Genomic DNA, 24,671 nt, shown 5'->3' with positions numbered 1-24,671 from the left:
AACAAATTCAGATAAATTGAAATCATATAACTTTTCTCATCATAATGCAATAAAAGTTAAAAAAAATGTGTAGGTAGCAGGAGCCTGAGGCACTATCATGAGGCTGACACCATTCCAATATCTTAATATACATTTTGGAGTACGTAACCAGCCGAGAGAGAAAAAAAATACACAGCACTTAATGTGAACTCCAAACCCAGACTCCTATTTTGATTTCTCTATCTACCACTTGGTAGCTGCTCTATAACTCTGGGCCAAGTTATCTCATCCTTTGCTCAGATCACTCACTCATCTTAACATGAGTGATAGCTTTTCCTAGTACTTCCGGTGGGGTGAGGATAATACGTGTTAATACATCAGAAGTGCTTGTGATAACACCTGGAATGCATTATTAAAGATGGCAGTTCTTATTCTAGCCACTTACACATGCCACCTACATGCCACCTACTGCTCTTCCTTTCCTTTCCTCCCCCCCCCCTTCCTTTTCCTTGCCTGTTTCCTGACTGGCCCTGTGGCTGATTTGTGCTCTCCTACATGTGGACATGCGTTTCTTTCAGCAAATCAAGCTAATGCCACTTCTCCAGAGTGACCTACTGAGGAATGGTCAGTGATTCACTGTGGCCAAGGAAAAAACAACCTTCTTTTAAGCAATTATTTATTTATTACAAATTTATTTAAGTGTAAGAGGAATGCCCACCCCTATGCTGTGGTGGGCACCTGTGGAAGAAACCCAGAGACACTCCAGGGGCGGGCAGAAGACACCCAGAGGAGCCATGTGTTGCCTCTGAGAGGTCTGCCTGCCAGAGGAGCCACTCCCATGGACATGTATGTGTTGGAGAGCTGGGAATGGTTAGAGCTGTATGAAGAGAGACACGAGGGTGGAAAGGAATAGCCTGATGTGAGTAGTCTGGGTTACCTGAGGCCATGATGAGGTGCCCGCCTGTGTTGCCACAGAGGGCCATAACTGGGTACATGTCCCTGCAGCAGGAGGGGTTTATGTTGATTTCCATGGCCCATGTTACCACCAAAGGCCATGCAGATACCCCCAGTCTGGGCCATGTTGATGTCTGAGGGCTATGGAGAGCTAACCCCATCCCTTGCCTGGGCAACGTGAGAGAGCTGGCTTCAAGGGTGTGAGAGTAGAAGGGTTTGCCCCACTCCTTACTGGCTCCAGCACTTAGGAGAGTGGGCCTCACACCTCACCTGGGCAGCATAGTAGAGCTGGCCCTAGAGGTATGGGCGTGGGAAAGCCGGCCCAGAGGGTGTGAGAATGGGAAAGCTGTCCCCGCCCAATTCGAATCAGTGCTGGAGAGCTGGCCCTGGTGGCATGGATGCTTGCCTGCTGCCACAAACAGGAGCTGTCCCCAGTCCTCGCCCAGGCAAAGCAGGCCCTGGTGGTTCAGACAGAGAAGAGCTGGTGGGCTGAAAACCACAGCCATCACCCAGGCTCAGATCCAGGGCCTCCCATTGGCCTACTCCAACATCTATTCCATCTATGAACTGCTGGAGCACACGAAGGGGCTGGTCCTGCAGAACCAAGGCTTCAGGATCTCCATGACACAAGGCAACAACAGAATATCACAGAAGAGTCCCAGTGATGATCCAGTATTGACAGTGTAGCAGAAGCCAGAGTCCTTGAACTAGAACAAAGACTCACTGCAATCAACATCTGCAAGTAAAACTGTTTGGGCAAAGGGGTGGACTGTGGGATACACTATGAAACACTGCAGCTTCCACACTGAGATTTTTTTTTAATGGTTTTTTTTTCTTTTTTTGTTTTTAATTTTTGTTTTCTTTTGGGGGCAAGGTTGCAATGGCAGAGTGGATACTGAGAGGGTTGAAGATGAGTGGGACTGGGGTACATGATGTGAAATTCACAAAGAATCAAAACATTTTAAAGAATGTGTTTCTATGTGTTTGAGTGTGTGTGCACACATGTGAGAGGATGACTTGGGGCGCTCTGTTCTCTCCATCCTGAGTCTCTAACTCAGGTTGCCAGGCATGGTGACAGCTCGTTTCCCTGCTGAGCCATCTTGCCAGACTGTAACACAACTTTCTTGTGAATAGAAGTGTTCAGGAAAGCTACTTCCTCAAAGAAGTGAAGAAGTGAACTGGAAGGAAATCATCTCATTTCTAATGGTATTCTTCAGACTGTAAAGGCAAGATCATTGTGGAGCATGGAGAAGAAACAGTGGCCACAGTGCTCAGCTGATGCATAGCCATTCCTAAGTTCCTACCTCTTTGCTTATCAAAGTGACACTTAAGCCATTCTTTAGTAAGATTTTCTGTTACTGACCTCAAAGCACAGTATGCAATTGACAGGAAGTTCTTAAGCATCTACTGTATGGGAGATACTTTGTAGGAAATACTAATTATACAGCCATGAAATGGACTTGTAGCAAGGTTTTTAAAATGCTTCAGGGAGACAAAGTATGAAAACAAGAATTAGGAATAGCAGGCACCAAATATTATGGGCTTGAATTGAGAGGCCCTGTTGAGGCAACATAGGTGGTCAAATATAAGGGTGGCCTCATATATAACTATATGATAAACTGTATGAGAACTATAAATGGGCAGGGGAAAGAGGTATAGGGAGTGAAGGAAGCCCTGAGTGAAGCTTTGAACAAATGTGTGCTGTTGACATGGGTGTGGCCATGTCGAGGACCCCAGAGACCAAGAACCATGGAAGAATGACAAAGCCTCCCCGGCACCTGGGGGCGAGGGTCAGAAGGAAATGGCAGAGACTATGTTCCACATTGGGCATAGCTTGAGCATATATCACCTCAAAGTCCCTCTTCCACAGTGATATGTTTCTTCCAATAAGGCCCTACCTCCTAATAGTGCCACTCCTTATGGGCTGGGCATTCAGATACATGAGTATATGGAGGCCATACTTATCCAAACCACCATGAAGAAACCCCCCCTCCTTGTCTGGCTTTGCAATAATTCTGCCTCTCTGTTCAACTCTGTACAATAAACATGCTGAGCTTCTTGGGTGCTAAAACTTTCCCAGCTGAGAGCCCAGATCACCTGATCCCAGCTTTTCTGTATTTCTTCATTCACTCACCACCCTCAGTTAGATCCCAGGAGCCATGCTGGATGAAGCGGAGAGGGAATGTTATAGGTGGAGAAACAGTGTAAAGATGGGCGAGTGGTGTCTGCTTGCATTCATTTGCTAGGGTCACCATAATGAAAACCCCACACACTAGGTGGCTTTAAATGAGAGACATCCATGATTCTGGTCTACAATCACTATGGCTTATTCCCTACTGTGCCCACTTGTTTACAGATGGACGCTTATTACTATATTCTTTTTGTTGTTCGTTTGTTTTGTTTTTTTCAAGACAGGGTTTCTCTGTGTGTCCCTGGTGTCCTGGAACTCACTCTGTAGACCAGGTTGGCCTCAAACTCAGAAATCTGCCTGCCTCTGCCTCCCAAGTGCTGGGATTAAAGGCGTGTGCCACCACATCCCAGTTTATGACTCTATTCTTATATCTCCTGTCTCTATGTGTCCAAGCCTCCTCTTTTCTGATTCAGGAAGACTGAATCATATAGATCCTGCTGCTTTAATGACTTTATCTTGACTTAACCAAGGCCTTTATCTTCCTTTAAAGGCCCTATCTTCCAAATACACTCACAGTTGAGGAATTGGAGATTAGAGATTTAACACATGAATTTTGAGGTGCAAAATTCAGTTCATAACAGAGACCAAAAGATATGTTTAAGAGTTATGAAATTTTTGGGAGGTGAAACTAGAAGATTATATTAGGACTAGACAGGTAATTAAAATTTTTGGCCTAGATTTTGTTTTGATCAATTGGACATGGGTTCAAGCCAACAGAAAACCTTTATTAGCCAGCCTGTGACTACAATGGATGCTTGGGACCTGAGTGCAGTCCCAAGCCTTTCTCAGGGTGGGCTTTTAAGCACAAATCCACATCTTGCCTTGACATATCTCAGTTAGCAAGAACAGTTAGCCAGAAGTGAAACTTCAGAAGCCACAAAGCAGGGTTAGTACATTTGGGGACTTTCCGAGAGTATGGACTTTGAATGGATTAGGTCTTTGTTTTAGTTTTGGCAGATGCTGGTGCTGCTACCTATGACTGGGTTCCAAGGCCTGATGGGACTTCCATCAATCACAATGTCAGTCCTGCTAAGATCTGGAGACCCGTTACAGTTTCACTCCTATTTGTAGCAAGGGGGACAGTGTAGATATTTAAGAATGATTAGGCAGTGGTATGCCACAGTGCTCAATCAACAAGTAAGCTACAGCAGAGAAACTGGCTGGAACTGCTGTTGAATAACCAGTCTACACTGGTACTAAAGGGGACTGAACTGAGGAGGATGAAGGACACAGGCCAATGGATCATAAAAATACTTGCACATTAATGCTCGTTGTACTGTTCACAAAGGCAGGCGCCCAACAACAGAGGAATGGGTAAAGAAATGTGGCATGTAGACACAATGAAATTGTTCTCAGATATAAGAGCAAAGTTATGCCACTTGGTGGTAAATGGATTTAAGTAAAAATAATAATGCTAAGGAAATTATGCCAGTCTTATACCATGTTTTCTCTCATAAATAGTTCCTATATTTATATTTCAAATAGGTAAAATCATGTATGTATGTATATACAAAACTAGAGGCAAGACTGTCTAGGAAAAGGGGGACTAATGGGAGAGGGGAAGTGGGAGAAAAGGGAAAGAGGTGTATAAGAGCGAGTAAATGTGCAATATATACTTGTATGAAAATATCCTCATGTAATACAGCACCACATAATAGTGAATACATGCAGTGAATTTTTGAAAACCAGTTTCACAGAAAGGACACCAAGGTCAAGTAGATTGGTTTCATGGACATTCTTCAAGGTCCTGTGTGTGGCTGAGGGTTAGAAGCTTAAAAGGCTCACTGAGAACCCAGAATAGACAAGCATCTTATAAATACCTTCCAAACTGGGCAGGGATCTTAGAGAAGAGCCATGGTAGAGCAGCTCTCTCCAGCTTTGGTTGGAACAGTCTTCAATTCTTTTCAATTGCCCAGATCTGTAACCCCAACCTCCCAGAGTCAGCTCTCAACTGTGTATTCTAAAGATATTTTCTAAATATTTTATACATTTGAAGTAAGACATCCAAATACTCAAAGCCAATACCATATTGCTTCCACAAAAATGTTCTAGTGATTAAAAATGTTAAATTATTACTTTATGTGTACTGGTGTTTTGTCTACATGCATGCCTGTGCATATACATACCCAGTGCCCACAGAGGCTGGAAGAGAGCATTGGGTTTCCCAGAACTGGATACACACACACACACACACACACACACACACACACACACACACACAAATGGCTGTGAGGTACATATGGATACTAGGACTCTGCTGAAAAATGTCTCCTGGCTCCTAGTGATTTTTATTGCCATTTTTACTTTTCTACACAATGACAGACAAGTGATAGAATAAGAATGTGCGACCAAAGCTTACTTGGGAGTTGGAGATAATGAAGGATAAGAATAATTTGGTTACCAAAGCGGTAAGGAGTTTGAGAAAATTGATAAGGCTCTTACAAATGCTCATGACAGTGTAGAAGTAAAAGTCCAACTTTCAAAAGCAGTCATTCCCAGTCAACACTTGGTTAGCTCTCTGTTCTAAGATTTAGCACTACCTATACTAATCTTATATAAAACTTAAATTTCCATTGTAATTTTACATTTTGATTTTAAGCTACACATCAGAGTAAATGTGGGGAAACATTCCAGGGACTCTCCAGGGATCCTTAACTGTTAATTGTTTATGTGTGTCTTCATTTCCCTAACAGGAACTGTCACTCATACACAGGTAGAAATGCTGAATGCAAGATTAATCTTACATTTATGACAATAAAAGTAAAAGCAGGAGACTCAATATGGTTTTATTCAGAAATGCCTTGATTTCAGAGGCAAAAAGCATTAAAATGGCCATAACAGTTTTTTTTTTTTTTAAATCACAGTAAATATCCCATAGTGCAGGTTAAGACATGCCCACTATACAGGTTGGAGATTTAGGGCTGGTGATTATAAGAACAAATGCTAACTAAGCTACCAAGAAAGCAAGGCTTCAGAATGTTAGGTTCTTACGTCCCACATAGAACTTCCAATGCTGCTCCATTACATGGCATGGCAGAAGCTCTTGCTTGCTGATTAGAAGTATTTCTTTTATCTGAAGATAATGAGGGATGATTTGCATCGACTCTCTGGAAGTACCTGCTGAAATATGCATCAAAATTTAAACAAGCCTTTTATAATGCAAGATTTAAACATAGTCATTTCATTTCCTAGGATCCAACCAGCCCAAATTAGAGCATACCTGATAGGTTTTCTGACTAGGACATTCATCACTCCACTTTCTGTGCCTGAGACAAACCTATAGATCAAGAACTGGCTGACTTTTAAAGAGAGAGAGAGACACACAGAGCTGGTGGGATGCGGGGAGAAGGAAGGTATGGAGGGGAGAACTGTCTGTAGTCTAAAATTATAGCAGAAAAAGCATGAAGGAAAGCTACTAAAGGTTGTTGAATAAGGCCTCCTGTCCCTCAGTTCCAATGAGATGAGAATAAAACAGCTGTGGAGACTAATGAGATTTTACATGTGTACATTTAACACATCAGTTGGCATATGACAAACAATAACTTGGTATTATAATGATCACTATTAACTGCTGATTTTGAGATGTTTTAGAAGACAAGTGACCAATTTTCTAGTCCTTTCTCTACCATACATGTAAAGTGTGGTCTCCTGGAAATGATAGCACTTCTAGTTCTTTTGTAAGTGAGAGGGTTCTTTTGCCTGTGTCAGTTGAAATGGTTCATGATGTTTGAGTTAAGGCAACCATATAGGCCATTAATGTTATCCATATCCTATATGTTTCATGAAATTACGTATTTTAAGGTCAGTGGAGGTTTTGATGGCCAGCACCTATTTATATTTCCCACAATAACTTGCATCTCTATGACTATTCCTTTCACATTACTTGGCTTATGTTCTTTGGGCTACTTATTCTCAACTTCTGGATTCACTTACACCTGTGCCAATTAGTAGGCACTGACCCAATTATAGGAACATATCCATTCAGAGGGAGGTGAGATACAATGAGATTTCAGTTGAATCTTTGGGGAAAGTCACATCTAAATCTTCCTTGTCTAGCCTTGAATCAATAAGCAAACAGTTTTGGGTAAATGAGAAGCTATTAAGAAGGAACTAAAATGTGGAAGTGGATCTTAGAAATGCAGTGGCTCTTTTCTTTAAAGATGGAGTTGCATACATCTCAGGCTAACCACTATGGCAGAAGACGACCCTCCACTTCTGAATCCCCTGTCTTATCCTCTTCAGTGGTAGGATTACAAACATGTATCACTATACCAGGTTTATGGAATTAGAATGTAGAAGCTGGAAGAGGAGAAATGTTATGTCTAGTTATGCTGTTTGAATCTTAGATAAAGCCTTAGATCCCTCCATGGCCTTTATTGACCCACAGGTATCAATAAAAAGCCATTTTCAGTGGTTGAAGTCAGTCTGAGTGAATTTTAAACTGTTACTTACAGAATGCGGTAATACCTCGGTCAGTAAAGCACTCACTTGCCTTGCAACCATGAAGACCAGAGTTTAATTCCTCAGAACTCAGGAACAAAAAAAGAAAAAAAGAAAGAAAGAAATTGAGAAGAGAGAAAGGAAGAAAGAAGAGAAAAGCAGAATAGAGGGTAGTGGTGCATCTTTGTAATCCCAGCACAGAGGAGGCAAACATGCTAGGTCGGATCCCTGGGGCTCACTGGCCACCCAACCTAGCTTTCTTGACAAGTTCTGGGCCAATAAGACCTTACTGCAAAAAAAAAAAGCAAAATAAAAAACAAGGTAGATCGAAACTGAAGAACAACAGTCAAGGTTGTCATCTCCCACCTTATGTGCATGCACATCTACATATATACATACCTAAGCACACACAAACCTGTTACTATAATTTAATATTTTTTATACTTTAAATAAAACATATTTAAAATATATTATCTCCATATATAAACATATCCCCATATTAACTGCAGAGGGCAGAAAGTGCTTGTGCACTCAGAAAAGCACTGGAGAAATCAGGAAAGTCACACTGGCAAGCATCTTCCAAAGGAAAGAGATGTTTAACCTGACTCCTCCTGGAATTCTGGGAAGGGTTGTAGTTTCAAATTGGTGATTCTTTACTGTCTGATCAGCCAGGCTCTTCCTCTATCTCTCAGAAATTATGTTTTACTTATCTCAGACCTGTTCCCCCTAAACCTTGAGTACTACTACTGGGTCATAAAACTCATCCTTGTGAGAGATGTCACTTTACAACAGCCTTAAGTGACTTGAATCCTGACTCCCACAGGGATTATGTTTACCTCTGCCATTCTCCCTCGACCCTATCCTGAACATTATTTCTAAGTCAGTAAGACCCATCTCCCAGATGAAGCCGTATGCACTTCATACAGACAAAAGAGCTTCAATGTGAACATGTCTTAAGCTTTGTAGTACTCATGGAAGTTAGTTAGCTGTTAACCACAACTTCTTTCTAAAATTTGACTATATTTAAATTTGGCATCACTATCTAAGCTGATGTGAGACTCTCCAAGTCTGGGCCAGCATTAGTGAACTGACTTTCACTCTTCCCTCACCCAGACTGCTTCCCTACAGTTAACAGTTGTGTTTGTCATAGATCTTGAACTAAACGGATGGGCTTTGGTAATCCTCCTGTTTCAACATCTCAAGAAATTGGGACTATGGACAGGCATCAGCACACCCTTTTTTCCAAAATGAGGTGTTCCACAAAAGTTGAGGATAGGAGAGATTGCTCAGGCAAAACCCACAACAATAAGGCTTGTACTACCCATCTTTCTTTACCTCCGTAAGGTACTGCACTTACTCTGGTTATGTTCTGAGGGTTTAACCACTCTGTGACATTTCTGATTTACACGTTATTTCAGCTATGTGCATATGCTCCTTGTAAGCAAAGTGCTGCAGCTGAGGATATGTGCATACTGCACAACTCAGACACTTGTGCCAGTGTCCATCTAAAGCCCTCCTTTACACCACCAGCATATGAAGACCTGGGATGGTGCCTAGTTTTCCCTCCACACTCTTACTAATACTGCATGGCAGACATTCTTAAAAACACTCCCACTCTGGCTATGCAAAATAAAGCTGCTGTTTTCATTGATACCTTTCTGATTATTGTCTAGTATGAGCCCCTTGCATACAGACTTACTGCCCATTACAGTACCTAGACCTAAGAGTTACTTATTAAAAAGTCTGTTGGGAATGATGCATCAATTAGCAATCCAGAGTACAGTGTTGATTAGGTCAGGAACTTAATCTGTATATGGATCAAAATTCTGCTTTCAAACCGTATTTCTCAGCTCACTGGGCATGAGAATACGATGCTTAGTGACCTCTGGTGCTCCAAAAGGGAAGTTTGTTGTATGCTTTGCTAACCAGAGACTCACAGAAGCTTTACTCAAGAACAGTCTCGGAGAATCTCTATCTATAGTTCCTATTCTATTCAAACTAAAGTAAAGGGGGTTTTTATTTGTTTATTTTGAGATGAGAGCCTATTATATTGCTCAGGCTGATCTTGAACTTAGGGTTCAATTGAGACTCCTGCCTTAGTCTCCCAAGTAGCTGGGACTATGGACATGAACCACTGATAGCCAGTTTATAATAGGTTTTGAGATGGTTCATTGCTATTACTATTTACTTGTGAATGTTTTGATAATAGTACATACGTAATTATTTAGCAGTGCACTGAAATAACTGCTAGAAGCAGATCTACGTTTTCATTATTGATTCTCACAATATGATATACAAATGAAAGCAAAATCCACAAGTTCATAACGCTTAACTCAAACACAACTGAAATGATTCTGTGAAAACTGTTAAGAAGAAGGGGTCATTGGGGAAGCATGGATCTTCCAGTACACCAAACTTGGGGATTCCCACTCTGGCAGAGTAGGAAGGCCCCAGCTGAGAGGGTCAACACCAATGCTGATGAACATTGTCTTACCACTCCTATGAAGGAGTCAGGCCAAGACTCATTTAGAGACTCAAGTTCTTCACAACTTGTCCAACTTGTATCATACTTGGCTTGTTTGTTCATTATTTTATTTTATTTTTTTAAAATTTAGTTCTCAGAAAGGCCTACTGCTTCAATTTTCAGTTTAAAGTTCCTTGTAATTTGTAAAATTATTAAACATAATTTACTGTGTCCAAATTTTTCTTTTCTCTGTCTACAGTGTGCGGATTGAATATGAAATGCTCTCCACAGGCTCATAGTTTGAATAGTTGGTTGATAGCTGGTAGTGATCGTCTGGGGTGCTGTAGAAACTTCAGTGGGTGAGCCGTGATGAGGAAGTGCTCACCAAGGGCAGGTCCGTGGGCATGGAGGATCCTGGGCCAACTCCTCTCCTGCTTACCATAAAGTCAACATGTCTGGCAACATGGTGTTTTGCTAAAGCAAGGGAATTAACAGCCGCGGACTTTGAAACTGAATCAAGAGAAAACTTCCCTTTCCTAAGTCAGTCTTTCAGGTATTTTGCTTCAGTGACAATTAAAAGCAACTGAAACATTTTGCTACCTAAAAAGGACTTTTGCAGAAACTATTGGTTACTTTTTGGCTTTTCCTTCTGTCAGTTGACCAAACACCTGCTGTATCTTTAGGTCAGTGCATGACCCCACATTGTAATGAATATCGAGCCATCACACCTGAACTCTAGGCATTAGGATGGAACATGGGAGCAACACTAAGGTCCTGTGCCTAAAGTCTCACCCAGAACTGTGGCATACATTTCACTGGCTAGAATTCAGTCAAATGCCACACACAGCCACAGGGAAAGTTTTCCTTATAATATACTGGCAAGTGTTACAGTGGTGTTCTAAAATGTCCCACACAGTATTCTTTTTCTTATACACGGTTAGCTTAATGTTGACAGACTTTGAATATGTTGGTACTATACTGGCATGAAACATAAATATAAAAAAAAAAAAGGTCTCCACTGCTTTGAGACAGGATCTCACTCTGTAGTTCAGTCTGGTTTTGAGTTTGCAATCCTTCTGCCTTAGCCTCCTGACTGCTGGAATGATAGGTATGCACCATTACATATGGCTTGAAGAAATCTTAAAATGGCTAGATTAAAAATTTTTAAATGATATTATTTTCTTGATTTAAGGTTCTCTTGATACCATGAGTCAAATATGATACATATATACATGCATGCATGATATTAGGGAAGCTGCTATTTGTTGTTTAGATTGTTACAGATGTCATCTGACTTTTTAAGATTAGGGACAATGATGAACCAAGCTGAACAGACTTCATGCTTTCTCATGAAGAGGAAGGAGGAATATGACAGCAAGTGTGAGCACAGCTAGAGACAGCAATCCTAGATGAAAGACAAGGTACTAACCAGGCAGGCAAGATGGGCTTGGAGGTAAAGGTGCTGAATCTGAGGACCTGAATCTGATCCTCTGAACCACATGGCAGATGGAGTGAACCAACTGCTGCAAGCTGCCTACTGACCATGACATGCACACTGTTGCATACATGTATGTGCACACACATACATACATGATGAATAAATGTTTTAAAAGAGGCAATATTAATTAATTAATGTTGTATTTATCATTTGTTGAATTCCTTACTTCAAATTCTATTATAGTCTTTGAGCTTTTGACATACCTATTTATTTATTTATTAATTTATTTTAAGAAGATTTATTTATTTATTTTTGGTTTTTCAAGACAGGGTTTCTCTGTGTAGTCCTGGCTGTCCTGGAACTCACTCTGTAGACCAGGCTGGCCTCGAACTCAGAAATCTGCCTGCCTCTGCCTCCCAAATGCTGGGATTAAAGGTGTCCACCACCACTGCCTGGCTAACATACCTATTTATTAATGTCACTGAACTAAATACAGTTTTCAGAGTCCTTGGGATCATATTCGTGTTTATATTATTCATATATTCAGTGGATATTATTTAGTGGATATTTATTGGAAGCTATGGTATGGTGACTACTGGGGATTGTAAGAAATAAGACCTATAAAAATCTCTTTGAATTCAAAGACCTCTTCAATTTCTTAGAAGTATAAAAGCAATTATTTCTAGGGAATGATAGGTATAAGGTCTGACATTATATTTGCAGTGTTAAGATCTATGTATACTTAGGTACAAAACAGTCTCAGCTTTCCCTAGTCCAGATTTGATTTTCTTAAACACCAATTTACTTGGCTTTTATACTCAGTCATGGAAGCAACATACTTCTAAAATCAAAGAAAAGGAATGTTACTAAGTTTTTCTAGATTCAATCTTGCTTTGCTCATATGTAAATACATGGCCTTCCTATCAGTAACAAGTATAAATTGCTCTTTCCAAATCTCTCTTTTCTGTTTCCCTCCAAAACATACTCTTCAAAGACTTGTCACTGGAAACACAGGAGAACAGATTTTGTTTCTGATCTGGGGTGGGCTCATGAAGTCCCCACAAGGGTTGGTCTGGTCTTCTCTATAGTATCAGAGTCCTGTCTTTATTTCCTAACTTACTGTGATATGAAAGGAAGGAGAAAGACTCTCTCATGAATGCTTTTCTTGTAGTTGGGTTAAAGTGTTTCATATTTTTCTAAATTATACTGTTAGCTACCATGAAACAGAAACACAAGAATCGTAATCACAAAAGCTCAAAAGAAACTCCCACAGCAGCCAGCAAGGGTCTCCTTGTGGATTTATAGGCTTAGACCAACAAAAAGGTGGATGGCACCTGGTACCTCAATAATTTTCTAATCAGCATACAATCACTGAAAGTGATTTTCTGAAGGAAAGAAAAATCAGGATTTTTTTGAGGGGGGAAAGAAATTAATAGTAAGAATGTGTTTATAGTGTAGGCAACAGGGGAGAAATCTGGGAGGCAGGTGGCTTTCATAACACAAGGAAGAGTATACAGCTCTTCTCTGACTTCCAGTTAGAAACTAGAAAGAGAATGGATTGCTAGACTTTCCTGTAAATGGTGATAGACGTGAATGTATGTGTATATGTGGGGTGGAGTGGAGGGGCAGAGAGACTGGGAGGGAGGACAAGCAAGCACATGCACAAGAGAGGCACAGATATAGCAATTTCACCCTTAGGGAGTTATGAAATTATCTTTTGCACAAGAAATGAAATACTACTATTCATCCAAGATCTACAGTCAGGCTGTAATATTAGTCATTAAAAATAATGAGGTTACTAGGCCTGACTCCGTGGTTTGATTAAACATATCTACTATCATCAGGGTGAGTATGCTGGCTACTTTCTGTTTATTTGACAAAAACTAGAGTCACCTCAAAAGACAGAACTTCAGCTAAGGAATTACTTCCATTACACTGGCCTAGACGCAGGTACTCAAACAACTAAATGTGTATGCATTCTCATCAATAGTATTGTTCACAATATTGCAGAAGTAGAAACTGCTCTTATGCTCAAATGATGAATAAATAAATTACGGCACTCTCATAGAACACAGTATTTTTCAGCCATGAAAAGGAACAAAGTACAATCACAGGCTACATTGTGGATAATCCTCAAAACCACTGTGCTGGATAAAGGAGGCCCCAGAGGCCACAGTGCATTATCCCACTTCTATAACATATACAGAAGAGCACATCCATCCAGAGAGAAAGCAACTCCTAGAGACAGGGGAGGCAGAGAATGGGGAGTAAGTGCTGATTTGGGTACAGGATTCTTTGGAAGTCAAGACAGCATTTTGAAGCTACACAGAGGGAGTGTTGCACAACACTGTGAATATATGAAATGCCACTGAATTTCTGTGTTAAAATGGTTAATTATAATGACCAATTATGAATTTTACCTAACTGGGGAAGAAGAAGTTAGTACTTTCTCATTAGGCTTGGGCACATCTGCCCAACAACTAACAAGCAGCTTTTGGGCCACACTTACCTGGAAGGCAAGGCTGATGGTGCTGAGCTGTGTCATGTGGTTCTGTAGAAATAGGAGCTTCTTCAGAAACATATGTCAAAAGTTCCTTTCCAAGGTATGTTACCTGTAATTTAAAAATCATACATTTTGTAAGAGGCAAATATACTTATTTCCTAGAAAACTGTGAACAATTTGCTTAATAAAACTACAGACCACAGCCATGTCTAACCTGCCACCTTTATTTTTATAAAAAATACTTTGTTGGAATATAGTTACATTATTTACTTAACATGTCTGACTGCTTTGGGGCTAGAGGAGAATTAAGTTCTTGTGGCAGAAATCGTGTATCAGTGATGTCCAAACTGTAATTTACTATCTGTGATTGTATGGAAAAAAACCTGCCAGCCTTTATTTACCATTAATACCACATGTCCAACAACTATTAACCTAGCACCTGCTACTTTGTAACTTAAAAATGAACATTACAACAAAACTAAACCATAAAAGTAAGAGTACTTTTCAAGAAATGAGATATCTAACTAATCACATTGATCGCCTAACATTTAGGTCTGTATATAAAAATTTTAAAATGTGCTTATGAATTCAGATACTATTACTGGCTCAAAAGCTAAGAGCTTAAAAATATCTGTATGTAAATGGGAAGGGTGGAGTCAGACTTTCAAAGAGCTATCTACTCTCAGCTACAGACATTCTAGTAAACCCAGGGGGTAGGTTCATGTGGACAATGTGTCAAGCTTCAATTTGAACATTTTTCTCTTTAGGGCATATTTTTGTAACCTCTAAACATAAGAATGATACCCACAATCAGCTCCTGCAATATCTGTGCTTCTGTTTTTCTCACAGCATTTATCTCACTAAAATGATTTAATGTGTCTCGCTTCCATTAAATCATGAGCTTTCTGAGAACATGGTCTGTGTCATACACATTTTTAAACCCTTAGATGTCACCTAGTAGCTGCCACTATGGAATGAAAGACTTGGAAGTTCCAGCTTTTAAGCAGGCTCTTAAATTCCATGTTGCAGTTTGTGCGTTTTTATTTTAAAGAATTACCTGCAGCTTATTAAGTTAGGATTGAAAAAGGTAACATCCAAAAAACAGTTGATATGGTTGTCTAGTATATTCTGAGTATTTAATAAATTCTTGCTAAACTGAACAGAGTAACCAAGTAATAGGAGATATATAAGATGAAGGGATCCTTTGGGTTCAAATCATAGACCAAAGTCTGAAGGAAAAAAATAGGGTATAACCAGGCCTCTCCAGTGTGCCAATCCCCCCCTTCTTGTCACAGAATGGAAAGGCCCCTAAATAATATCTGTCAGTTTTCAAAGAACCAACATTAGAAATGATGGGTTTGCATATGTTGTCTTTTAAAGAGTGCAGGCTAAGTATGGTTGCACTTGTACCTCAGATTTCACCACCATATTTCTACCAGGAAGTGCTGGGTAATTTTAAGGTGGTAACTACTATAAAGTGGTGTACACAAATCATTGGAAGTGATTCACATGCACAGCTTTAATACACTGGACTGGATGTAACAGTGCACTACCTATGTAATCTACTATCCTAGGACTTAGAGGCAGAGGAGGAGGATCACTGTCAAGTTCAAAGAAAGCCTGGCTTACATAATGGTTTTCAGTCAAGCCTAGGTTACAGCCTTGCTGGTTGATTTATCTTTAATAAAGACTTGTGTAAACTCTACTAATAAAAGCCACCTAAGCCGACCAAAACAAAGTATACTTCACTACAACATTAAGTGACACAAAACAGATTTTTATAAATATATTTCATGTGTATGAGTCTTTTGTCTGTGTGTGTGTATGTGTATGTATGTGTGTCTGTGTATTTATGTGTATGTATGTATGTACGGCATCACTTTTGAGCTCACGCCCTCAGTGGTTAGAGGAGGGCATTGGATCTCCTAGACCTGTAATCACAGACTGTTGTGAACTGGCCTGTAAAGAGCCAGTGTGCTCTTCACTGCTGACCCATCTCTCTAGTCTTCAAAGAAGATTTTTTTAAAGCTGTAAATCTTTTCTTTTTAAAACCCTGAATTTTAAAACTCATTTTACTGCAATGGACTTACAAATAAAAACATCAGCTGGGCCGTGGTGGCAATGAACTTACAAATAAAAACATCAGCTGGGCTGTGGTGGCGCTCGCCTTTAATTCCAGCACTTGGGAGGCAGAGGCAGACGGATTTCTGAGTTCAAGGCCTGCCTGCTCTACAGAGTGAGTTCCAGGACAGCCAAGGCTACTCAGAGAAAATCTGTCTTGTAAAAACCAAAAAGAAAAAAAAAAAAAGAAAAAACATCACATAGCTAGGTTATAATAACCACTCAAACAAACATTTGTCTAGTTCCAAACTCTATCCATCTCAGCAAACTGTACATTCAGAACGGTCATTCTGAAGCAAAGGAACTTTACTCAGGGTTTTATACTTTCCTTACCAATTAGATTTCTATGGGCTTATCTATAACAAAAAAGGAAAAAGCCCTATGACAGAGTTGAAACTAGAAAAGTAATTAGCTTTATAACATCTTTTACAACTCATGTATCCTTTTGCTTGCATTCCATAGCATCACTGAAGATTACACTTCTAAGTCTCTCAGTATATGCAATTTTTTTTCTTTCTGAGTCCAAGTGAGCTCAAATAATATGTATATTCCAAGTCTATCCACTTTGCTGCCAATTTCCTAATTGATTTTTCTTCCCAGCTGAATAAAACTCCCTTTTGTATATGTGCCGCATTTCCATTATGGAGCCATCTGTTGACTGTCTTGTGGGATCATTCCACTCCCTTGCTATCACGTAGTGCAGTAAACAGGGATCCAGCACTCTGCTGGTGGAGAGTGCTCAGAGCGGATGCCCAGAAGATAGCTGGGATATGTGGTAGGTCTTCTAGTTTTCTGAGGAACCTCCAGATTGATTCCCACAATGGCTGTATTAACTTGAATTCTCACCAGCAGAGAATAAGGTTCCACTTTCCTGCCTCCTCTTCAACAGTTTGTTGTCAGATTTCTTGATAGCAGTATTCTGATGAGTAAGGCAGCATCTCAAAGTAGTTGATTTGAATTTTCCTGATGACTAGGGAAGTTGAACACTTTTAAAAAGACAGTACTGGTCATTTGTGTTTCTTCTTTTGAAAATTGTGTTTATTTCATGAGTCCATTCATTAACTGGCAGTTTGAAGGTATTTGTTTTGGTATATCTTACCTACCCCAATGTCTTGAAGAGCATGCTCTGTTTTCCTCTAATGGTTTTCACATTTCATGTTTTAAATTAAGATCTTTTTATTCATTTCAAATTGACTTTTGTACAAGGTGAAAGGTATGTATCTAATTTCAGTCTTCTGCAGATGGATATCCAGTTTTGTTTTTGTTTTTTTATTTTAATTGGATGTTTTGTTTGTTTACATTTCAAATGTTATTCCCTTTCCTGGATTCCCCTCTGAAAATCCCCAATCCTATTCCCCCTTACCCTGCTTCTATGAGGGTGCCCTCCCATCTCCACCCTCCACTCCTGCCTCACTGCCCTAGCATTCCTCTACACTGGGCATCAACCCTTCACAGGACCACGGGCCTCCCCACCCATTGATGCCAGATAAGGTCCCTTCAGTCCTTCCCTAACTCCTTCATTGGGGTCCCTGTGCTCAGTCCGATGGTTGGCTGTGAGCATCTGCATCTGTATACTGACCATTGGTCAGTATCTGTCAAAGGCTCTCAGGAGACAGCTGTATCAGGCTCCTGTCAGCAAGCACTTTTTGGCATCAGCAATAATGTCTGGGTTTGGTATTTGCATGTAGGATGGATCCCCAGGTGAACAGTCTCTGGATGGCCTTTCCTTCAGTCTCTGCTCCATTCTTTGTCCCTGTATTTTCTTTAGATAGGAGCAACTCTTGGTTAAAATTTGGAGATGGGTGGGTGGCCCCATCCCTCAACAAAGAAGGCCTGCCTAACCTCTCAACAGGTTCTCCCTACCCTTTGAGGGATATTTCAGGTAATGTCATCCCCATGGGATCCTGGGAAGCTCTTGCTTTCCTGGCATCTGGGACTTTCTGGTTGCTACCTCTAGTTCCCTATCTTCCATTGCTATGCACCTCTGTTCAATTTCCTGACCTCTGTACATCTCTTCCATCTCCTCTATCACCTGATTTTGCCCCTCTTTTCCCCTCCCCTTCCTCTCTTCCTCCCAAGTCCCTCCCACTCTCTACTTCCCTTCATTATATTGTTCCTCCTTCTAAGTAGGACCAAAGCATCCACCCTTTGGTCTTCCTCTTGAACTTCATATGGTCTGTGAGTTGTATCATGAGTATTCCACACTCTGCCTAATATCCACTTATCAGTGAGTGCATACCATGTGTTCTTTTGTGACTGAGTTACCTCACTCAGGATGATATTTTTTCCCCCTTTTTCTTTTTCTTAGATATTTTCTTTATTTACATTTCAAAAGTTATCCCCTTTCCTGGTTTCCCCTCCAAAAACCCCCTCATCACTCCCCATGCTCACCAACCCACCCTCTCCTGCTTCCTGGCCCTGGCATTCCCCTATACTGGGGCATAGAGCCTTCACAGAACCAAGGGCCTCTCCTCCCATTGATGACTGACAAGACCATCCTCTGCTACATATGCACCTTGAGCCATGAGTCCTACCATGTGTACTCTTTGGTTGGTGGTTTAGTCCCCCGGGAGATCTGGGGGTACTGGTTAGTTCATATTGTTGTTTCTCCTATGGGACTGCAAACCCCTTCAGCTCCTTGGGTCCTTTCTCTAGCTCCTCCATTGGGGATCCTGTGCTCAGTCCAATAGTTGGCTGAGAGCCTCCACCTCTTTGTCAGGCACTGGTAAAGCCTCTCAGGAGACAGCTATAACAGGCTTCTGTTAGCAAGCACTTGTTGGCATCCACAACAGTGTCTGGGTTTGGTGACTGTGTATGGGATGGATGCCCAGGTTGGGTAGTCGCTGGATGGTCATTCCTTCAGACTCTGCTCCACACTTTGCCTCTGTAATTCCTTCCATGGGTATTTTGTTCTCCCTTCTAAGAAGGACCGAAGTAGTCACACTTTGGTCTTCCTTCTTCTTGAGTTTCATGTGGTTTGTGAATTGTATCTTGGGTATTCTGAGCTTCTGGGCTAATATCCACTTACCAGTGAGTACATACCATGTGTGTTCTTTTGTGATGGGTTAACTCACTCAGGATGATATTTTCTAGTTTCATCCATTTGCCTACGAATTTCATTGTTTTTTTTTATAATTTTTTTTAAAGATTTATTTATTTATTATATGTAAGTTCACTGTAGCTGTCTTCAGACGCACCAGAAGAGGGCGTCAGATCTCATTATGGGTGGTTGTGAGCCACCATGTGGTTGCTGGGATTTGAACTCATGACCTTCCGAAGAGCAGTTGGTGCTCTTCCCCACTGAGCTATCTCACCAGCCCCGAATTTCATTGTTTTTAATAGCTGAGTAGTACTTCATTGTGTAAATGTATCACATTTTCTGCATCCACTCCTCTGTTGAGGGAAATATGGGTTCTGTCCAGCTTCTGGCTATTATGAATAAGGTTGCCATGAACATAGTGGAACATGTGTCCTTATTACATGTTGGTGCATCTTCTGGGTATATGTCCAGGAGTGGTATAGCTGGGTCTTCAGGTAATACTATGTCCAATTTTCTGAGGAACTGCCAAACTGATTCCCAGAGTAGATGTAGCAGCTTGCAATCCCATCAGCAATGGAGGAGTGTTCCTTTTTCTCCACATCCTCGCCAGCATCTGCTGTTCGATATTAGAATGGCTACTCCAGCTTGTTTATTGGGACCATTTGCTTGGAGAATTGTTTTCCAGCCTTTTACTCTGAGGTAGTGTTTGTTTTTGTCATTGAGGTGGGTTTCCTGTATGCAGCAAAATGTTGGGTCCTGTTTATGTATCCAGTCTATGTCTTTTTATTGGGGAATGGAGTCCATTGATATTAAGAGATATTAAGGAAAAAAGTTTGTTGCTTCCTGTTATTTCTGTTTTAGAGGTAGGATTATGTTTTTAGTGGCTATCTTCTTTTGGGTTTGTTGAAAGATTACTTTCTTGCTTTTTCTAGGGTGTAGTTTGCTTCCTTGTGTTGGAGTTTTCCAATTACTATCCTTTGAAGGGCTGGATTTGTAGAGAGATATTGTGTAAATTTGTTTTTGTCATGGAATATCTTGGTTTCTCCATTTATGGTTATTGAGAGTTTTGTGGGGTATAGTAGTCTGGGCTGGCATTTGTGTTCTTGTAGGGTCTGTATGACATCTGCCCAGGATCTTCTGGCTTTCATAGTCTCTGGAGAGAAGTCTGATGTAATTCTAATAGGTCTGCCTTTATATGGTACGTGACCTTTTCCCATTAATGCTTTTAATATTCTTTCTTTGTTTTGTGCATTTGGTGTTTTGATTATTATGTGACAGGAGGAATTTCTTTTCTGGTCTAGTCTATTTGGAGTTCTGTAGGGTTCTTGTATATTCGTGGGAATTTCTTTCTTTAGGTTAGGGAAGTTTTCTTCTATAATTTTGTTGAAGATATTTACTGGCCCATTACATTGGGAGTCTTCACTCTCTTCTATACCTATTATCCTTAGGTTTGGTCTTCTCATTCCATCCTGGATTTCCTGGATGTTTTAGGTTAGGAGCTTTTTGCTTTTTGCATTTTCTTTGACTGTTGTGTCAAATGTTTTCTATGGTATCTTCTACCCCTGAGATTCTCTCTTCTGTCTCTTGTATTCTGTTGGTGATACTTGCATCTATGATTCCTGATCTCTTTCCTAGATTTTCTAACTCCAGGGTTGTCTCCCTTTGTGATTTCTTTATTGTTTCTAGTTCCACTTTTAGATCCTGGACGGTTTTGTTCAATTCCTTCACTTGTTTAGTTGTGTTTTCCTGTAATTCTTTAAGAGATTTTTGTGCTTCCTCTTTAAGGGCTTCTAGCTGTTTACCTGTGTTCTCCTGTATTTCTTTAAGTAAGTTATTTATGTCCTTCTTAAAGTCCCCTATCATCATCATGAGATGTGATTTTAAGTCAGTCTTGCTTTTCTGGTGTGTTGGGAGTATCTGGGGCTTGCTGTGGTAGGAGAACTGGGTTCTGGGTTCTGACGATGCCAAGTAACTTTGGTTTCTGTTGCTTATGTCCTTGCACTTGCCTCTTGCCATATGGTTATCTGTGGTGTTAGCTGGTCTTGCTGTCTCTAACTGTGGCTTGTTCCTCCTGTAATCCTGTGTGTCAGCACTCCTAGAAGACCAGTTCTCTCCTGGTGGGATTTGGGTACAGAGAGCTGTGGCACAGGGTCAGCTCTAGGTGCAGATGGAAACAAGTAGGCGAGTTTTGTTTACACAATACATTGAACAGACATTTTTTCCACTGTATGCTTTGACTCAGTTAACAAAAGTTAGATGACCATATTTTTGTTTTTGTCAAAGTCTATTTTCTATAAGGAAGTAGACAGAGATAAGAGATGTGAAGACAGAAGTAAATAAAGCTCAGCGAGATGTGGCTGCTGGCTTGAAAGATATTTCTCATACTGAAGCTGCCTTTTACCAAGTCAGTCAGTCAGTCTGTCCTACTTGTCCATTTGTTTGTTTATTTATTTATTAACAGGACCTCTTTTTAAATCACCTGGGCTATTCTGGAACTTCCAAAGTAGGCCAGGCTAGCCTTGAAGTCACAGAGATCCACCTGCCTGTGCCTCCCAGATCCTGGGATTAAAGGTGTGCTTACCACCTCAAAGGCATCAATCAAGTCTTTAAGAACAGGCTGCTCAACCCTATCCCTTACCCCCACCTCCAAATCTAGAAGATATATTCAAAGCAATAGATGAATAATTTTACAGAACAAAAATGCAAGAAACATGAAATGAAAGAGAACATAACCATCCCCCAGAGATTATTAACTGGTTAGCCATAGGACTTAATGTTACTCAAATATTAAAATGCCACAAAATTCCAATTCTGGTAAAAGTGATCAATGATTTGCAGGAAAACAAAACAAAATAAAACATTAATTAAATCTAGCACCTAAATAGAAAATTCAGCAACATAAAAAAAATGTCAGAAACATGGATGAGCAATATAGCAAGGACACTGATATTTTGAAAAGAAACAATGAATAGAAATGTTGAAACTGAAAACTCCAATAAATTTGATAGAATATACAGTAGAAAGTGTTAGCAATAGATTTGATCAAACAGAAAAAAAGCATGAGAGATGAAACAAAAGGTTGATGAAATAGTATATTCAGCAACCAGTAAGGAAGAAAATGACCATGACTGACTACAACACACCAGGACTATGGGAGTACAACCTAGAATCTACAGATTGAGAAAGAAGCTGAAATAAGTGGGAAACACATAAAGAAATACACCTTCAAACACAGGACGGATTGAGACACATCTCCAAACAGACATGACTACAGAAGAACCCTATTACATTTTATAGTTAAGATATCAAAAAATACAGAGCAAAGAAAACCATTTAAAGTGAAAAATGCCAATGCACTGACCAAAGCAGAAACATCTGAATAACTTTAGATCTTTCCTCAGGAACTCACAAAGCTGGGAATGATGTTGAGAGACCAGGTGAACTCCATCTTGGTTCGGGCTCCATCTTAGAGAACCTGACCTAAGGTTGAACTTGAGTTAACCACCAGGCCTGCACCTAGCACTGGTCTCTAGGCCACTCCCTAACAACCACTACTCAGGAGGAAAGCAGAATTAGTTGTACCTAAAGTTATTTCCTTTTGACAATTTATGGTTTAGCTCCCAGCACCAGCCAGTCATTTTAAAAGGCAGGAAATTCCACAGTAGCCCCCCCCATCAGATGTGTACCAAGCTAGAAATCCTTTTACTTGTTTTCTTGCCTTTATAAATGCTTGTTTGAGACTGTGCTCAGGGCTTCACTATCTCATCCTGCTGTGTCAGTGAGGACATTGTGGCCTAAGCTTGAACCTGAATAAAGACCCTTACGTATTTGCTTTGGATTCAGCTCCTTGGTGGTCTATACAGGCTCAAGGAACAGGCACAATGTATTAGATGCTCTGAAAGTAAAGAACTGCCAACCAAGAGAACTATATCTAGCAAAGCTGCCTCTAAAACTGACAGAAAAATATGGATATTTCACAAGTCAAAGAAGGAAAACTATCACGTAGAAACCGAAAACAAGCTGGCATACCTTTCTGATATCCAATAAGACAAATTTTAAACCAAAACTAGAGGAGATAAAGAAGGTCACTACATGATAATAAAGAAAACAATTCAAAAAGATAAAACAATTTTAAATATATGCACCAAACATGGGGATTGTAATTTTATTTAAAAAAAGTTTTCAAACACTGGGCAGTGGTGGCGCATGCCTTTAATCCCAGCACTTGAGAGGCAAAGGCAGGTGGATTTCTGAGTTTGAGGCCAGCCTGGTCTACAGAGTGAGTTCCAGGACAGCCAGGGCTACACAGAGAAACCTTGTCTCGAAAAAAAAAAAAAGTTTTCAAACAATTTTTTGAAATTATTATATACCATCCCCAGGTATTATCACAAGACAGAGGTGAGGTATAAGATTCTAAGAGGCTGAGGCAGAGGATAACTATAGGAAAACAGTGGTTTTTGGATCCAGCAGGGTAAGCTGCACATATGAACGGACAGAGGTTGTAACTGTGTGCACAAGTTCAAGCCAGACAAAGTTGAAGTGGTCAGAAAATCCCACCCTAGGTGAGGAACTATTAGCAATTAATGGCTGCTGGGCAGGGGAATCAGTTTTCTTCAGGGATGTGGTCCCTAAGAGGTTACTTGCTCTAGGCTCCAGCAGATGGCACATACTAGCAGCACTAAGTGGGCTCCAGTTGAGAGAGGGGAGGGGAAGGAGGAGAGAGGAAAGAGGAGGAGGGGACTGGGAGGGAACTGCATGCCACACCCACTCCAGTGAAGTCTTGTGACAAGCCCAAAAGTTTGGCCACAGACCAGAGGCATACAGCTTCAAAGGAAGCCAGCCTCCTAGATGGCGTCCCCTAACTCAGAGGTAGCTCAGATATGTCCCTGCGAACTCAAGTGTTAGGTGCCCACCAAGATATGATTTACTAATAGCTAGACAAAATTGGACATTGCTCTTTGACCTTCACCAATGTTCCAACATCTTAGCCAAACCCTGGCTTGGAATTTTGTAAAGTTACCCATCCAGACTAATTGCCTCAGCATTGTGGGTAGGGCATTGAAGTTTACAGAATGGGAGACTTATCCCAGGGCAAGGTCAAGTAGAATCCTCTTTTTCAGTCAGGTATGGCAGCTGAGCCACTCCTAGGAATTAGCAAGAATGGGACAAGTCTCTACTAGCCCAGAAGATTAGCATAGCGGGTGCTTTACTAAGGATGGGCGGGACCTTGAGCAGAGAGAGAGAGAGTGAGAGAGAGAGAGAGAGAGAGAGAGAGAGAGAGAGAGAGAGAGAGAGAGAGAGAGAGAGAAAGGAAGGGAGGGAGACAGAGGGAGGGAGGAAGAAAGACAGGAAGGGAGGGAGAGAGGGAGAGAGAGAAAAAGGAAGGAAGACAGAGGGAGGGAGGGAAGGAGGGAGGGAGGAAAAGAGACAGAGGGAGGGAGGGAGGGAGGGAGGAAAGGAGGGAGACAGAGGAAGGGAGAGAGGGAAGGAGGGAGACAGAGAGGGAGAAAAGGAGGGAGACAGAGGGAGGGAGGGAGGGAA

The 24,671-nt window shown here is 40.8% G+C and overlaps 1 protein-coding gene across 8 annotated transcripts in view; it reads right to left on the bottom strand.

Annotated features, from left to right (window-relative positions):
* The window catches only part of Ankrd31 (ankyrin repeat domain 31), a 207,245-nt gene that overhangs the window by 33,892 nt on the left and 148,682 nt on the right, over window positions 1-24,671 (bottom strand). For 6 of the 8 annotated variants that reach the window (XM_031360124.1, XM_031360123.1, XM_031360128.1 and 3 more), the window contains 2 exons: window positions 13,976-14,078; window positions 6,116-6,244 (listed from right to left, as the gene is read on the bottom strand). In XM_031360124.1, coding sequence (XP_031215984.1) covers window positions 6,116-6,244; window positions 13,976-14,078 — 232 coding nt within the window. Of the gene's footprint in view, window positions 1-5,893; window positions 6,245-13,975; window positions 14,079-24,671 lie in introns of those variants that run through there. The other 2 variants (XM_031360125.1, XM_031360126.1) reach the window with 2 other exon arrangements.

The sequence above is a fragment of the Mastomys coucha genome, unplaced genomic scaffold (genome assembly GCF_008632895.1).
Source record: "Mastomys coucha isolate ucsf_1 unplaced genomic scaffold, UCSF_Mcou_1 pScaffold8, whole genome shotgun sequence".
NCBI classification, from domain to species: Eukaryota; Metazoa; Chordata; class Mammalia; order Rodentia; family Muridae; genus Mastomys; species Mastomys coucha.
Note: the sequence above shows the minus strand (reverse complement) of the source record. Positions and strands in the feature narration are given on the sequence as shown.